Source organism: Anolis carolinensis, chromosome 1 (genome assembly GCF_035594765.1).
Source record: "Anolis carolinensis isolate JA03-04 chromosome 1, rAnoCar3.1.pri, whole genome shotgun sequence".
Classification (NCBI taxonomy): domain Eukaryota; kingdom Metazoa; phylum Chordata; class Lepidosauria; order Squamata; family Dactyloidae; genus Anolis; species Anolis carolinensis.
This window is the reverse complement of record NC_085841.1, coordinates 100398218-100417180: the sequence shown is the minus strand read 5'-3', so window position 1 is coordinate 100417180 and position 18963 is coordinate 100398218. Positions and strand designations below refer to the sequence as shown.

General features: G+C 38.1%; 1 protein-coding gene across 2 annotated transcripts in view; it reads right to left on the bottom strand.

Annotated features, from left to right (window-relative positions):
* The window catches only part of wasf1 (WASP family member 1), a 51589-nt gene that overhangs the window by 8036 nt on the left and 24590 nt on the right, over positions 1-18963 (bottom strand). For both annotated transcript variants that reach the window (XM_003215617.4, XM_062980024.1), the window contains exons 3-4: positions 6922-7056; positions 433-586 (exon numbers count right to left, since the gene is read on the bottom strand). In XM_003215617.4, the coding sequence (XP_003215665.1) occupies positions 433-586; positions 6922-7056 (289 nt within the window). The remainder of the gene's footprint in view (positions 1-432; positions 587-6921; positions 7057-18963) is intronic.

Genomic DNA, 18963 nt, shown 5'->3' with positions numbered 1-18963 from the left:
GAGCTGAATGTGTGTTCACAAGGTTCAAGGTTAAGCAACAAAAGAAAAAATAATACCCATAGAACCTCTAAAGGGATTACTTTCACTTACATAAATTCTACTAATTTGGTTCCATCACCAGTGTCAGTCCAAATCTTTATAAACAATGATGCAAATTACAATTACACACCATAATGCTGTCTCACAGAAAATCAAAGTATCATCACAGGAAATGGAAGCTAACATAAACAGTTAATTTAAACTTTCATATATATATAAATAATTTAGCTAGGATAAAATTAGAAAATATAAGATTTCAGATGTTCAAATTTGGGTCTATCATTCTCGAAGAATGCATAATCTTTCATTTGATTAGAGCAATTTGAAGACTGCCATTTGCCACCTATAAAGTATGCAAGATATCAATCACATTGAATACATAAAAATACTGACCTGTAAGGGGTAAGTATGTTAAGTGGAGGAGGCTGTTCACATGTATCATAAGTCTCTTGTAAAGGAATTGGCAGAGTCCTGCGGTCAAAGAGCTGCTGATCTTGGGTTGTAGAACTTCGGAAAGCTTTTCTCATTGTTATATCTTGCAACGAAACTGAAGGGAACACCAATATTGAGATAAACAATTAACTACAATTCATGGTCTAAGTACACTGTTGTGCCAGAGTTCTATCCTTTCCTTTGCAGCCCCTCAGAACTGCTCTAAAACTTGCTCTGATAGATCTCCCAGCAATTTAGGGTAGATTTTTTTTGGGGGGGGGGGGGGCTGGTGAAGGGCTACAGTTGGAAGTACAGAATATTTTTCCCAGTTTTATTCTGCCAGAAGAACTCCAAAACTCAGTATTATCCACAGTATTGAGAAATGAAAGATACCTTGGAAAGCTATAATTCATTGAAAATGAAAATGATTCATGCTAGCTCACTGAAAATAAAGTTCTTAAAAGCTATTTATGCATAAATATTTACAATTACAAATGCTGCTATGAGAGCCAATGCTATGGTTATGCTGATGGTTTGTATAGTTTTTAATGATTTATTTTATGACTAAATATGATTGTTTTTAGACGTGTCCTGTTCTTTTTATATGGATGTGAGGCATTGAATCTTTGCCATTTACTATGCTGTAAAACGCTTTTGAGTCTCTGCAGGGGTGAGAAAAGCGGTATATAAATGCAATAAATAAATAAACAAACAAATAAATAAACATCGTATAGTGGTTTGAGTGTTGGACTAGGACTATGAGAGATCAGATTTCATATCTCATTGTGCCATGGAAACCCTAATGGGTAACCTTGGGCAAGTCATGTGCTCTGCTTCAGAGGAAAGTGATGGCTAACCTCCTTTGAACGGAAAAAAAAAATCCCATGATAGTGAAAATTCAGAAAAAAATTGAGGGTACACAACAATATTATTACAGTAGAGTCTCACTTATCCAAAATAAACGGGCCGGCAGAACATTGGATAAGCAAATATGTTGGATAATAAGGAGGGATTAAGGAAATGCCTATTAAACATCAAATTAGACTATTTTACAAATTAAGTATCAAAACATCATGTTATACAACAAATTTGACAGAAATAGTAGTTCAATACGCATTAATGCTATGTAGTAATTACTGTGTTTACGAATTTAGCACCAAAATATCATGATGTATTGAAAACATTGGCTACAGAAACATTGACTACTAAAAGGCAGACTGCATTGGATAATCCAGAATGTTGGATAAGCGAATGTTGGATAAGTGAGACTCTACTGTATGACAAAAACATCACAACTTTGAAATGTGAAATGGATTATTAACAATATGACTTTAAATTCTTTATTTAGTGTGAGTTTACTACATATTTTGACAGCTTTAAGGTGTTGTTTTTTTACAACATTTTGCTTTAAGTTAGGATACAAAATTGAAGGAAGGCATCTAGCAATAAAATTAGAAATATCTCCTTTTCCTCACTGTGTTTCTCACATCCTTTGAAAGAGATTTACAGGAGGAGAGATACCGAATGGCAGCTGCATCTTCATACTAAGGACACAAAATCAATCTTTCTACTCAGCTTTCTAATTCAGCTGTGCAATGGCATATATTTATTAACATCCACCAAAAGCACTTTTTGGTGGGATCTTAGAAACACCATAGTTCAGTTATCATAGATTTTTTGAAAAATCTGACTGGTGCCTTTACAAGCTTTAGCTAAGGTTATTTTTTCACTTTATGTCTATTTTTAAGCCACTGCTCCTCTGAAAATCATGTCAACTCAATATTCAAAGACCTTCTGAAGGCTGTAATACTATTAAACACAGGCAACACTGGACTAATGTAGTAGAAAAAGCATTTATCTGTTACAGTTTAGCAGTCTGAGCAGAAAACATAGAAGCTGCTATTTTTCAGATGTGGTTTGCATGTAAAAATCCTACATTCTTACCTGTTACCATAACATTCAGAATAACAAAATGGCATTTAAACAAACAGATCTATATTGCTTGCTATTTATTTAAGCTCCAATTTTAGATCAAAAGGTTTAGTTTAGTATTCTTTGTCACTGTGAATTTAATTCAATTTGAACTAAGGTGGATATTTATGTTGAGGGTACACTGCATTTAGCTTTGTGGAACACTTTGGTATAAATAATACAGGTAATAATAAATAACTAAACCAGGGTATATTTGATGCCAACTTTGAATCTGTTAATTCCAACACTCCTATTTGAAACATCAATAAATTCCTAAATCATAAAAAGAGTAAGCAAATGACCAAAGTTATAATAATTGTCCATGTTTCTATTAAAAGTCTCATCACAGCAATAATATTAAATATTTTATTTTTTTCCTTTGTAGACCCATCTTCAACTGGATCACATATTAATCTTGCTTATTTGTTTTCATGTTTGTTTCCCCATCCTTGGAGTAGATGTAGCATTTTAAGTACCACAAGAATCTTCCAGTTTCCTTTTTATTTTCAACAGTACTCAAATTCCGTAAGTAGTCTCATAAACAATCTTCTTACAAAGTTTCCAGATCAGATTGTCCTTAATACTAAACTGCATAATCTGTCTGAAAACACATTTATAGAAATTAGCTTCAAGTACTTAAACTGCAGATGGTGAAAATTGTCTTTGGTTTAATCCTCTACTCCACATACCCTTCTTCAACAAAGCTGATCTAACAACTTGTTCTTGGAAAAATAACACATTATGTCCTTGTTTATGTTTACTTAACTTTCCTTCCTTTCCTCTGTCACTTCTGCACACATCATGAGATATGGATCTGTCCTGTACCTTGCAAAGCATGTTCACTGATGGTGGTATACATAAATTCAGTAACAGTAATAACAACACTCTGTTCTCCCACATACAGGAATACTTCTGCTATGCTATCATCTTCTATGAACTATACATTGTCTCAAAACAATGACACTATCTTCCCAATGTGACTTCTGTCTGCTATTTAGCTTTTAGAGAGATTATTTTTTATCAAAGGTTGAGAGAAGTAAAATTGCTATAAACTATAGTTCTGTGGACTTCAGGCTCATTTTCAAGTGAAAAATATCTTTAAAATAAGCATAATTTCCTTTCTTTAAAAAATGCAGTTAGAAGAGTGTTCAGGGGCTAAACCTAGGGTTCCCATGATCTGTATTTTGCCCAAAAGTACAATTCCAGAATCGTATATTTCAGATCTACTTTACTTCTGTCTTGACTTTTTTCATTCTAAAATATAATGTCACTTTTTTTGTAAAACAAACTAAGACAGTAAACAGTATATAATTATAATTAATATAAAAATAAACTTGAAGTGTAAAAAGTAAAACTTACATGAGAAAAAGTCAAACCAGAATAAGCAAGACATCCTGCCCCCAGCGAATGGTCTATTTCGAGATCTAATACTATTCCTGGTGTATGAACTTTATGATGAAGTGTTTTTCAAACTCTGCTCCTCCAGATGTTTTGGATTTCAACACCCACAACCCCTAACAGCTAGTGAGATGGCTGGGAATTTTGGGAGCTGAATTCCAAAACACCTGGAGGAGAAAAGCTTGAGAAACACTGTTACAATGTATGTTCCCCAGATGTTTTTGGCTTTCAACTCCCAGAAATCCTAACAGCTAGCAAACTGGCTAGGATTTCTGGGAATTGTAGGCCAAAAACATCTGGGGACCCTAGGCTGAGAACCACTGAATTACACAAAGATGGTGCCAGAGCTGTAAGGGCTCTACTCATAAGAGATTCTGCTGCATTTGACAAATGCTGAATGGTGTACAGAACAGAAAAAGAATCCGTATGTACTGTCCAGGACAAAACCTATTGACCTTAAAGATAAAACCACAGAGAAGAAAAATATGGAGAAGAAATATATGAAAAAGGAAGCTGAAGGATTATGAGTACAGCTGATGAAGATTTGTGATTTAGCTGAGAGGGGTAAACTGACTACAGCAACTAAGATATCTGTCCAATTTCAAGAAAGATTGAGATTTGTTTTATTACTTTGTAGTAGTAGTAGTAGTAGTAATAATAATAATAATAATAATAATAATAATAATAATAATAATAATAATAATAATAGAGTGTTGTGTGCTTTCCGGGCTGTATGTCTGTGCTCTACAGCCTGGAAACCACACAACACTCCAGTGATTTCAGGCATGAAAGTCTTTGACAATATTAAAAATAATCATGATTATGATGATGATGATGATGATAATAATAATAATGAGGGTGTGTGTAATTTGTGAAAACCATGAAATAGAAGACATCATTAAAAGCAGAAGTATGACGATATAATACCATTTAAATGGAGTAGATTAACGAGATACAATAATCAGATAAAGAGAGGTTCATACACTTTTTTGTCTATCTATTCATTTTGTGGTTTGTGCAAGTGTATTTATTCATGTGTTTTTTTTTCTGCCTTTACAGTCAATATTTTAATAGATTCTTAGTTATAGTGTTGTAGTAGGTTAAATGTAAACATAGCTTTTAAAACATATAACCTTAAACACTTGTCTGTATGTTCTGTTATTCCTGTGTAACTATTTTATTGCTTTTCTAAATATTTTTTTAAAAGATAAAACCTAGAATTCAGCATTACATGTCAGATGTAAATCAAGTAATACTGATGGTAATGTATTGTTGTGATGGAGTCTTCAAGTAGAGATTCTATTAGTTGTATTAGAAGAGGCTGGAAAACTGCTCGTGAGCAAGACTCTGATGAGGAGCAACAAAGGAAGAGAATCCGGGAAATATTTATGGAGCCCTCTGATGATGATACCTTTGAGGGTTTTGAAGAGGATTGTGGGACTGGGAGTCAGGAGGATGGGATGTCAGACTCTGGGAGTGAAGTGATGGATTGGACTAAGGTTCAGGAGATCCGGGAGATTCTTGAGGAGCCCACAAGCAGTGGTACATTTGAGGGATGGCACGGAGAAGATACAGATGGATCCTGGGGAGTTATAGGTTTGGATAGAAGGTGGTCTGGCTGGAGAGATCGTAGAAGGGCTGCAGCTGGAGGTGGGGCATTGGATGACTCCAGCTCTGATAAGGATTGCAGCAACCAGCTGTAGATGGGGTGTTGGCTGGCTCAAGTTCAGAGGAGGACTTGTAGATAAAGGTAAGTTTGTTGCTAATGTAACTTTACAATCGGCAAGGTGTTTTGTTGGGCGCTTTTCGGGATCACTGCTTCAGAAGACGTGTTCGGAAGACTGCTTTGGAACCTGCCGGCTTGCCTCCGTCGCTTTGGCTCTTTGTGTTTACCTTGGACTGGAATTCGGTGACTGTGACTTCTTCCTGATGACCTGGACTGGAATTCGGTGACTGTGACTTCTCCCTGACGACCTGGACTGGAACTCGACGCCTGTGACTTCTCCCTAACGACCCGGACCGGACGTGGCAGCTGTGACTTCTCCTTTACAACGTGGTTTTGCTTTAGCAACGTTTTAGGGCATTGTGTGGTCGTTGGTCACTGTGGGTTACTGCTGGAGCGAGTTTCCAGCCTTTTCAACTAAGCTTGTTTTAATCTGGATTATTTCCCAGGATAATCCAGATTATATCCCAAATTTGGGTCTTTTGAGTTCTTTTTGGACATTGTAACCTCACACTGAAGAGAAAGTGTTTTGAGCCTCCTTTTGGTTGTTTCTTAGATTATTGCAAAAACAACACAAAAGAGCCTGAGTTGTTTATATTGGCTGGCGTCTGACTCGTAACATGTATTTCAAATAAAATGTGAATTAATAGAATTTTTCAGATGCTTTCCAAAAACTGGATCATATTGACAGTATTACAATAAATGAGGCCAGTGACGACTAAAATATGAAAATGGGGATCTGACTTGTGTAGGAAATAACACAGCTAGGAAAACCTCTGAAACTGATTAAAAGGATTCTTAGTCACCACTACTAAAAATAGTATCAATGAAGGTGTGTCCCCAACCCATAAACCTTGGGAGTATGTGTGAATGGCAGCATACTGCATTTCAGAACTGGATGCTATCTACAATGATGAAAATGAAACAGCAGTCCCTTATATGGATTAACCTTTTGTCTTCCAAAAGATTTTAGATCTGGTTTATGTCGAAATCAGCATATTCTGAAACTTGACACAGCACTTGAGGAAGGTCATAGATCAGCAAGATAATAACATTGCAATTGGAATGTGGCTCCCAACTTTCTATTGAAATGTGCCCTTCCAATTTCAGAGGGTAATATTAGACATTAACATTCAGGAGGGTGTGGTGTTCTTTTGTCCAACTCTAATGGTAGGCAGTATATATTTAAAGCCTTGTTTATAAGAGGCAGCAAAGCAGCAGAAACAAAAAGGCTTGCAATAGTTGTGTAATGTAAGTAAAAGTGGTTGCTATTGCACAGCAAATTTTCTGATCTACTCACAACCATATCTGATATGATCCATAAAACCACATATATCATTATTGCTATAAAAACTTACGTTCTTCTTCCTTTGGATCAAGCTGTGTAACACTAATAGATAAACGGTCTACACGTTCTTGTAAGGAGTTCACTCTGAAAGAAAAGCTGTGTGCCTCATTGAAAAGCTCACCGAAGATATCTTCAGCATATTTACCTGAAAAGAGAACATTTTTAAAGCAGAGTTAAGAACCTAAACACACTTTGGTAGATGATTATTAAACTGAGCTTTCATTTGAGAAAACTTGACACAACTGTCCATTGTAACATAGCCAGCTGTATCTCTTTTAACTGTTGTAAACCAATCATATAATTATCATCTTCCCTTTTTCTCAAAGTAGCTTACAACAGTTAAAGAGATATTGCTAAAAATACAAAATTAAACATATATTTAAAATATGCATGAGAATAAAATCAGTTAAATAGCGTAACTATGAGGGTTGAATGAAAAGTAATGCCTCCACCTTTGTAACTCCACAACAAATGGCAGTACTGGTATGCGGCAGGTACTAGCTTGTTCAGTACTCTCTCCTCTAAAGTTCCATTTGGCGGGAAGCCTTAGCATTAAACAATTGTGTTGTTAAAGTACGAAGTATGGAACCCTGCGCAGACGGTCAGTCAATGTGACTTAAGCAACGTGCAGTCACTGAATTCTTGACAGCAGAAGGTGTCACCCTAAAGGAGGTTCATCAGAGAATGCAAACTGTTTATGGTGACTGTGTTGATGTGAGTACTGTGCGTCATTGGGCGAGTAAGTTTAAAGATGTTGAGGTGGGAGCATCTGGCTTGCATGACAAACAAAGAGTTGGACGTCCTGTGACAGCAACCATCAAGTTTCAGAAGCAAAAGGTTGACAGATTGATTCAGGATGATCGTCATATCACTCAGAGAGAAATTTTAAGCATAATCGGCATTTCACAAGAATGTGTGGGTCATATTATTGCTTTGCTTGGCTACCAGAAGATCTGTGCACGATGGGTACTGTGAGACGCTGGTTGTGGAAAGAGAGTGTCGACTTCTTCTGTGACGGCTTCAGAAAACTTGTTCATCATTGGCAGAAATGCATCCAACTGTCTGGTGATTATGTGGAAAAGTGAATAGTGGTAGTAAAAGATCACATTCTAAGGATTATTTCTGCGTTTAATTTATTAAAATATTTCCATCCAAACCCAAGTAACGAAGGTGGAGGCATTACTTTTCATTCAACCCTCATATTAATAATGTCAAATAAACATAACACAAATAGACTGTAAAGCATAATTCTGAGAGGCACAGTCCCAATAAGCAATCCCTCTTCAAAGGTCTGCTGAAATTCTAAAAAAATCTGTTTTAACCTGTTTGTGGAAAGATAGTTGGGAACGTGCCAGTCTAACTGCTCCTGGAAGAGAATTCAGAGCCAGGGAGCAGTCTCTGAGAAACACCAGATGTGCCTACAAAGATGTTAGGAAAGAGTGCAGGCCATTTACAGAGAAACTCACAACCATGCTCCACATACTGTACTGTGTTATAGTAACCCATGAAATCATTATTGGAATACATTTACATATATAATTCCAAATAATCAAAGGCTATTCCAGTTCTTATATATTTGGCTGGAGCTACACTTCAAAAATGTACCTGTTCCAACTTACATGCAAACTTAAGAACAAACTCACAGAACCTATCTTGTTCATAACTTAGGGACTGTCTGTACTGGCAAAAAAGTGGAAAATAAATGAACTACCTTCCATCCATAATTAGCAACTGAAATTACGAGAAGTAATGGAAATAAACAAATTAACTAGAATAATGAAGGGGAGCTCTCTAAGCAAGGTGTGGAAAGAGTGGGAGAAAGTAGAGAAATATTTTAAGGAGCAAGCAGTCTCTGTAAACACAAATAAGCATTAGATATTTAAGTTTCTCTTTTTACCAAATAGAAGGCAAGAAGGCTTAGGAAGAATCTCTAACTCAAAGACAAGGAGGGAAGGAAATAGTAGTGTTGTTGTATTTATTGTTTAATTGGATTGTGTTATGTTTTCTTTCTTTTTGTGTGTCTTTTCTTCTTTGTATCTTATGGCGTGTTGTATGTTTTTTTTCCCTTTCTTTCTGAAAATAAAAAAAAACACCAATCTCCAAGACAGGTGAAGACGAGTTTAAAATATGTATGAAACAAAGTTGTGAAAATCTGAGATGTTTTCAGTCTTCTGTTATACTCCATTACAGGATGAATGCAATTAAGGTTTCCAGAACTCAATTCCTAAGCTAAGATAACAATTTTGTAGTGCAATGAGCACCTAGCAACTCTAAATGTAACTATCTTGGCTAAACATCCAATGTTCTGCTCAAATCTGAAGAAGCATTATTGAACAAACTCTAATAAATAACTGACACATTTTTTTCAATTGAAAATGCAAGGTTATTGCTTAATTAATACTCATTTTAATAATCTGTAAACTATCTTCATTCCCATTGTTAGGCAAAAATGATAAAATAGTAAAATAGCAATTTATTAAAAGGTTTAGTTATTCTGGGGTTTGGAGTTTACTGCTGCCTTTTGCTAGCTTGTTATAAATGTGTTTTATTGTTTAAATATAAATAAGAAAAATAAAGAAAAACACATTTCACAATTTTAGTTCTATTGGCTTTTTCTGAATTATTTGTCTAAATAATCTCACCGGGTACTCTACTTATCTACCTATACATCGCCATTCACATAATACCCAAAATGTTTCTTTGCTGAAGCGTCCTATGACTTTAGCAAACAAATAGTGAATAGCTTCCACTGGAGTTCATCTACTCATTTTAAAATGTTTCACAAAGTCAGATATTCACATCAAGTCTTATGGCAGAGTTCGTAATCCATACATTTTCCATTTGAACCTTAACCTCATTCTATTCTCAGATGCTCAAGACTCTCATCACTTTAACTTTAAAATAAAATATAAAATACATAGATAAAGGTAAAGGTTTCCCCTGACGTTAAGTCCAGTCCTGTCTGACTCTGGGGGTTGGTGCTCATCTCCATTTCTAAGCCAAAGAGCCGGCGTTGTCTGTAGGCACCTCCAAGGTCATGTGGCCAGCATGACTGCATGGAGCGCCGTTACCTTCCCGCCGGAGCGGTACCTATTGATCTACTCACATTGGCATTTTTTTTCAAACTGCTAGGTTGGTAGAAACTGGAGCTAGCACGCCGCTCACGGGGTTTGAACCTGGGACCTTTCGGTCTGCAAGTTCAGCAGCTCAGTGCTTTAACCCACTTTGCCACTGGGGCTCCTTAGAAACGTACAAAAGTAAAATTACTTTCTATTCTAATTGTTATACTTCTGCCAAGTACTGTCTTAGGAAAATGCTCATGATTCCACTCTGATAATCCTCTAGGGAGATAAAATTCAGTTTCTGGGAGAGATTGCTATTAATACTTTATCAGTTTGCTTCTGCCATTCAGAATGGCACACAGACTAAACCACTAGAAGGTCAAAATGGAAGGAAGATCTCAACCGAGCAACAATTATAGTCTCATAGATCAAAAGTCAAAATCAAGATTCTGATATCACTTCAATTTTCCCAAAATTACAGAACAATCACCTCCTAATTTAATCATGATACTTAATGTGGTAGTGGAACAATAACAGACCAATCCAGTTGCACTACCTCCAGGTCCGAGGCAGTTGAGTAGTCCGGCAGCTGTATCCATAACTGAGCAGCCCTTTTAAGGATCCACTCTGCTCATCCTCATGGGGAAGGGGCTAGAAAAGGTGCCCTAAACATTGTCTGTCTCTCTTATCCCTGACTGGACCTGCGTCCAGATGGGTCACCACCCTGCGGCCAAAAAAGAAAAATGAACTTTGGAACATGGAAAGTACGGACACTGTTGGACAACACTGACAGTGAATGCCCTGAACATAGGACTGCTATTATTACAAGGGAGCTGGGATGTTTTAACATCGACACAGCAGCACTTCAGGAGCAGGAGAGGGACAGCTGAAGGAAGAAAAAGGAGACTACACCTTCATCTGGAAGGGACTGCCTGAAGAAGAACGAAGAACACAGGGAGTTGGCTTTGCTAATAGAAATGACCTGGTGAAGCACCTGTCCAAAGCACCCATTGGTGTTAACGAATGACTCTCAACACTCCAAATTAACCTTGCCAAAAACCAACAGGCAACCATCATAAGTACCTATGCACCAACACTAAATGCTAATGGAGACGTCAAAGAAAACTTTTACTGTCAACTGAACACCATCCTATCGGAGATACCTAAAGACAAAATCATCCCCCTGGGGGATTTTAACGGACGAGTCAGACAAGATTCCAACCTGTGGCCAGGGACCATAGGAAAAGACAGGGTTGGAAACAGCAACACAAATGGCATCCTGCTTCTCACCGAATGTGTGGAACACAACCCTCTCTTCAACACTCTCTTCCGCCAGAAAAACAAGCTCAATACATAATGGAAGCATCCCCGGTCAATGCATTGGCACATCTTAGACTATGTAATTACACATGCCAGAGATTACTGCGATGTGCTTCTCAGAAGAGCCATGACAGGCGCTGATGACTGCTGGACAGACCATAGGCGAATCTGATCCATGATGGTTATCAAGATCGCCCTCAAATGCAGACTCCAAGGAAGAAAGATGAGGTGCAAAATGACCACCTAAGCCCTGCAGGGGGCCTCCAAACGAACCCTTCTCCAAAAATCTATCAAAGATCATCTACCCACAGAACACCCCAAAAATGATAAGGAACACTGGAACAAACTGAAGACCTCCATCATCACAGCCTGCGAAGAAACCATACCAAACTAAGAAACATCAAGATTGGTTTGACGAAAATTGATAAGAAAATTGATAAGTTAATAGATAAGAAAAGGAAAGTCTTCTGAACATGGCAGAGAGACACCAACTGCGGTGCTAAGAAAAAGATCTACACCAGTTCAAAATTTGAGGTCCAAAGAAGGAACAGAGAACTCAAGAACATCTTGTAGACAAAGAAGGCTGAAGAAATCCAACATTTGGCAGATACCCATGATGCTCAGGTCATCTACAGACCAAGAAATCATGGCATACACCCTCTACGCTCATCAGACCGAACCAAACTTCTGAAGGACAAAAAATCAATCGCACTACATTGGAAAGAGCACTACTACAACCTTCTGAATCGCAGTTCCAATGTGGCCGAAGAGGTTCTGTTATAAATCCTGCAACAACAAACCAGGGATGAGCTTGCAGCACTGCCTAGTCTGAAGGAAGTCAGGAATGCCATCAGTCAACAAAAAAAAAAAAGAACAAAGCCAGCAGACCTGATGGGATCCCCACTGAAATCTTCAAAGAGGGTGGACCTGAGCTGATAGAACAACTCCACCAGCTCATTGAAAAAGTGTGGGTGACCGAGAAAATCCCAGCAGATTTCAAGGATGCCACCATCATTACCCTTTTCAAAAAAGGAGATAGAACAGACTGTGGAAACTATTGAGGTATCTCCCTTCTAATCTCTGCTGTGAAAATCCTTGCAAGAATCCTTGCAAACCGCCTTCTACCTGTTTCAGAAGACACCCTTCCAGAATCCCAGAATGGCTTCCACCCCTCCAGAGAACAGTGGACATGATCTTCACTGCACGACAGCTCCAAGAAAAATGCAGGGAACAAAATCAACCTCTGTACTGTACATGGCATTCATTGCCAAGGCATTCAACAAAGTGAATCGTAGTGCCATCCTCCAAAACATGGGGTGCCTTGACAAATGTGTGAACATCCCACGCCTCCTCCATGATGACATGATAGCAACAGTCTTGGACAGCAATGACTCCCAAAGTGACCGATTTAAGGTGGTATCAGATGTCAAACAGGGATGTGTTATTGCCCCAACCTTATTCTCCATCACTATGATACTTCATCTTGTTGATGGGAAGCTTCCCACCTGAGTGGAAATCATCTATCGGACAGATGGCAAGCTATTTAAACTCAGCAGACTGAAAGCCAAAACCAAGGTCACAACAATATCAGTTGCAGAACTCCAATATGCTGATGATAACACAGTCTGTGCTCGTTCAGAATATGATCTACAAGTCACTCTAAACAGCTTTGCAGAAGCATACAAGAAAGCTTGGCCTCTCATTGAACACTGTGAAAACCAAAGTGCTCTTCCAGTAGTCACCAACCAACCCCCCTGCAATGCTAGGAACGCGAAATGAAATGTTGGTGGACAGGAAAAGAGATTTAAAGATGGGCTCAAAGCCAACCTTAAAGACTGTGGCACAGACACCGAGAACTGGGAAGCCTGGCCCTTGAGCGCTCTAATTGGAGGTCAACTATGACCAGCAGTGCTGCAGAAGTCAAAGAGGCACGAATGGAGGGATAAGGGAGAAATGTGCCAAGAGGAAGGCGCATCAAGCTAATCCTGACTGGGACTGCCTTCCATCTGGATGTCTTCACTGCAGAAGAACATAGGTCTCCACAGCCACCTCCGCATCCACCGCCAAGACACTACACCTGGAAGACCATCATCCTCGAGTTACGAGGGATCGCCTAAGTACTCTTCTCCAATAGATTGGGAGTGGGCTGTAGAGCAAGATGCTAGCTCTTTACTCCCTCTTCTGTCACCATCAAATTTCCTTTACCCCTTCTCCAATGATCAAAATCATAGTTCAGTATCACACCTGAATCTACATTAGCCTTTTCCAAAACTAGCATCAAATTGAGGGTACAATGAAAACCTCCATTAGGGTGAATCATTCAGATTCATGCCACTGTAATCTTTAATATAACTAGAACTACTAGGGCGAAGTTGTGCTCTCTTAGGCCCCTTCCACACTTGTCCCTATATGCCAGGATCTGATCCCGGATTATCTGATTTAAAATTGATTATATGAGTTTCTGCTGCCAGAAAACCTGGGATAAGCAGATAATTTGGGATCAGATCCTGGGATATTGGGACAGTGTGGAAGGGCCCTAAGTCATGGTTAAAGATTTGGAACATTATGCCTACAATAAATGTTCTGGCACATTAACTTCTGTAACTCTTCCTCTGAAATCAAGACACCCAAATCAACACACATAATTTTCTGAATAACTGCCACAACACATCAAGCCATCAAAGGCATGAGTATTTTTAGATAACTGCAGTCTCTGACATAAACTGTTAGTTTAAATACCAACAAAATGGTGTTAGTGATTTTGGGATGTTCAAAGCCAGTGGCTAGAGCTGATAAGATTCAAGTACATTTCAGATGAGAAAGCAGGAAATACACATTGTACAATCAGTAGTCAAGAGGCGAAAAAGTTGAAAAGTTTCATTGCAGATTTAAGTAGTCACGGGACTCATATGGTACCAATTTATTTATATGAAGAAAGCTGAATATTTTATTAACTTACTTACAAAGTTAGTATGCAGGCTAGCCAAGAAGCCTCAGGATAGACCATGGGGGCAGCCAGTATAGTATACCAATTTAAAATTTACAGAAGTAAGCCTGCTGTGTATTGTAGACTCAGAAAGATAGTGATGCCAAGTATAGGAGTGCATGGCCTAGGCTTGGCATGCTGTGATAAAGATGAGTTAAGCCTTGAGGGACCAAAATGGCCATTTCTTGCTAACAACATTTCTTAAAACTTAAATCTTAAAACTAAGCATTTTAAGAACCTTTCATTAATAAGAGCATTTCTTGAATGTTCTACTTCAGTGCCCATACAACCGATTATTGTATTCAAGTTTTACTCAGCAAATCCAGTGTCTCTGGTGAAAAAACCCCTGATTGAATAATTTTTAAGCTGTCAATAACAGTTAAAACGAATTAGTGAATAAAGTCAAGTTTCTTCATTTGACCTCTTATAAGATTAACATTTAGAACTGCATTTCATCAGACATCCTAGCTGAATCTGTACTTAACAGTTCATAAAAACAAATAAATTGCTGTTGTCAGTCATACACAAAAAACGCTACCTATAATCAATGGCCAGGTGTTATTTTTAACTAGTTCTAGGTTTTCCATTTCTGTTTCTTAGTAGACTGAAGTGACATCATATACTAAGACGCAGGGTGAGCGAGACAACGCTCCTATGGGTACAGCTGGGCCAAGCAAGACAAATGAATTAGTAGATGAGATAATATGGAAGGAACCACACATTTTTCCAGAGGGTAGCAGGAACTGTCACCTTCATCAAGGTGTAAAAAAAATTGTACTTCATTGGGGGATGTTTAAAGTAATTCCTTCTCTGGATAAAAAATGTATTACGTGTAAGACAAAGGTCCTGAAAATAAGAGATGAAAAAACTAGTACCTAGAAATGGAAATCCTTTAGTTGCTAGGGTAACTTTTCACTGCAGTAATTCCTCTGCACACACACACAGTAAGAATACAGTCATTATCTGAAAACATTCCATCAATAATAGAGCATATGGGACTATGGAAACACAGAATAACAGAACTTATCCATTTGTAATGTCCAGGTCACAATGGTGTGAAATTGTATGAAAGTGCTTTGCAAGCATGTTACACCATGCATCTTAGTCTTAGTGTTAGTGCCTCACCAAACTACAAATCCCAGGATTCCATAGTATTCAGCTGTGTCAGTTAAAGCGTTGTCAACCTGCATTCATCCAAGATAAACAGCAGCAGCCATAGAAAGACAAGGGGAGAGCAGTTACCACCAGCATATGAAAAAAACACAGATCTATAAGTCTTTCTACCAAAATGAGAATTATTAGAAAAGTGAAGGCTGGTGAAAGAAATAAATTTATCCTGGGATGTATTTTGGAAGAAGGCTTGGGTTGTTTCTAGAATGAAGATTCAAAATATTTGTTTATTCAAGCGAATCTTATTTGACCTGGATGTTTTAAACTGTGTATATTGTTTATGTATTTGCGCTGTTACTTTTGTAACATTGTGAGCCGCCCCGAGTCCCCACAGGGAGATGGTGGCAGGGTATAAATAAAGTTCTATTATTATTATTATTATTATTATTATTATTATTATTATTATTATTATTATTATTATTATGTGCACATTCACATGGGGAAGGTAATGGCAACCCACCCCAGTATTCTTGCCATGAAAACTAAATGGATCAGTACAACCAGAGAAATGTTGGTATACCATTGGAAGATAGGATTCCCAGGTCGGAAGATAGACAAAATGCTACTGGGGAGGAACAGAGGACTAGTTCAACTAGCCCCAGATGTGATGACGCAGTTAGCTCAAAGCTGAAAGGAAGGCTAACGGCCGACGGTGCTGGAAGTGAACAATGAATCTGATGTTCTAAAGATCAACACACTATAGGAACCTGGAATGTAAGATCTATGAGCCAGGGCAAACTGGACGTGGTTATTGGTGAGATGTCAAGATTAAAGATAGACATTCTGGGAGTCAGTGAACTGAAATGGACTGTAATGGGTCACTTCACAACAGATGACCACCAAATCTACTACTGCGGACAAGAGGAACACCGAAGAAATGGAGTAGCCTTCATAATTAATAATAAAGTTGCTAAAGCAGTGATTGGATACAACCCAAAAAATGATAGGATGATCTCAATTCAAGTTCAAGGCAAGCTGTTTAACATCACAGTGATCCAAATATACACCCCAACCACAGCTGCTGAAGAAGCAGAATTAGATCAGTTCTATGAGGATCTGCAGCACCTACTGGATAATACACCAAAAAGAGACATTATTTTCATTACAGAAGATTGGAATGCTAAGGTGGGCAGTCAAATGACAACCAAGATCACAGGCAAGCATGGCTTAGGACAAGAAAATGAAGCAGGGCACAGGCTGATAGAATTTTGCCAGGAAAACTCACTGTGCATAACAAACACTCTCTTCCAACAACATAAAAGACAGCTTTACACATGAACTTCACCAGATGGTCAACACCGAAATCAGACTGACTACATCCTTTGCAGCCAAAGGTGGCGGACATCCATCCAGTTGGTGAAAACAAAACCTGGAGCTGACTGTAGTTCAGATCACGAACTTCCTATTGCACAATTTAGAATAAAACTAAAGAGAATGGGGAAAATACACAGATCAATTAGATATGATCTCACAAGTGAATATGCAGTGGATGTGAAGAATAGATTTCAGGGACTAGACTTGATAAATAGAGTCCCAGAAGAACTATGGACAGAAGTTCACAACATTGTTCAGGAGGCGACTACAAAGTATGTCCCAAAGAAAAAGAAAACCAAGAAGGCAAGATGGTTGTCTGCTGAGACATGGATAACTTGCAAATAGAGGGAGAAAACGTGGAAGCAGTGACAGACTTTATATTTCTAGGAGTGAAGATCACTGCAGATAAAGACTGCAGCCAGGAAATCAGAAGACGTCTATTTCTTGGGAGAAGAGCAATGGCCAACCTTGATAAAATAGTGAAAAGCAGAGACATCACACTGGCAACAAAGGTCCGCATAGCTAAAGCAATGGTATTCCCCGTAGTAATCTATGGTTGCGAGAGCTGGACCATAAGGAAGGCTGTGCGAAGGAAGATAGATGCTTTTGAACTTTGGTGCTGGAGGAAAATTCTGAGAGTGCCTTTGACCGCAAGAAGATCCAACCAGTCCATCCTCCAGGAAATAATGCCCGGCTGCTCACTGGAGGGAAGGATATTAGAGGTAAAGATGAAGTATTTTGGCCACATCATGAGAAGACAGGAAAGCTTGGAAAAGCTGGGGAAAATGGAAGGAAAAAGGAAGAGAGGCCGACCAAGGGCAAGATGGATGGATGGTATCACTGAAGTGACTGGCTTGACCTTGAAGGAACTGGGGGTGGCGACGGCCAACAGGAAGCTCTGGCGTGGACTGGTCCATGAGGTTACGAAGAGTCAGAAATGACTGCATGAATGAAGAAGTGCATATTTTTGCTCTAAATAAAAAGTCTGTTAAGGCACATTACAGATATTCTTTCTTTTTGTAAACTATTCCTATTCTTTTCATGTTATACCCTTCTATGTTACAAAGTTTCTGTTAAGGAAGTGATGCCCAGGAGGACATCTACTTCATTAACTGAGATACACCTATATCAGTATATGGTCATTCTGAAAACCAAAATATTTTTTAAAAAACTAAACAGAGAAGATAAAAAGTTTATAACCTCTTGGTTTCTACAATGTGCAAATTACATTTAAAATGAAAAAAGTATAATGATTTTTTGTGTGAAATCATGAAGAAATTCTACCTCAAGGATATTGAAGGACTTGAAATCCTTTAATCTTCTAGGAAGGTTGAGTGCATACTATAGCTAAACTCTCTGTAAGATCAGTTGGCTAACAAAGCATTGAAAATGCATGTGTTCTGGCAATTAAAAGGCACTGTAAACTTGCAAATCAGTATACATAGTGCCACACTCTACCTAACAGGCCTTTGAAGTGGTTCAGGGGGAAAAGGGAGACATTTTAAAAAGGTTCCTGTAGAGTTCTAAAGCTTGTGAAGTATTCATTTACAAGCTTTATATAAAGAGGTGTAATATGATGTATTGCTACTTACTACTATTGTTTTCTGTTATGGGTGTAAAGAAAGTAAAATAAAAAAGAGTAAGCTAAAATCCCTTTTCCCAAATTATTTCCTTGAAAATTTGGTCTCTTCTAATCTGGCCAGAAGTAATAATATGACTATGTGATTCTGTCACAAAGGACCTGTTAATATTCACCCTTCCCATTACAATATAGTACTTTTTAAACATTTACCTGATTCTTGCTATATACTTAAATATTTACTCCCACACCATGGAGCACAAAACCATACAACTGAAGCGGCACAAGTAGCAAGAGTGTATGGTGAGCAGCAAAGCTATCTCTAATACAAAATACACACTTGAATTCTTTTTCACAATTCATTTTATGCAACACTGCAACAGGGTTCTCTTTCTCTTTTTTTTATTAGTTAATTTTAGCAGTTTTCCATTTCTTCCGGCAAAACAGTTTGCAATCATAATAGAATTATAGAATTATAGAATAGTAGAGTTGGAAGAGACCACATGGGCCATCTAGTCCAACCCCCTGCTAAGAAGCAGGAAATCGCATTCAAAGCACCCCCGACAGATGGCCATCCAGCCTCTGCTTAAAAGCCTCCAAGGAAGGAGCCTCCACCACGGC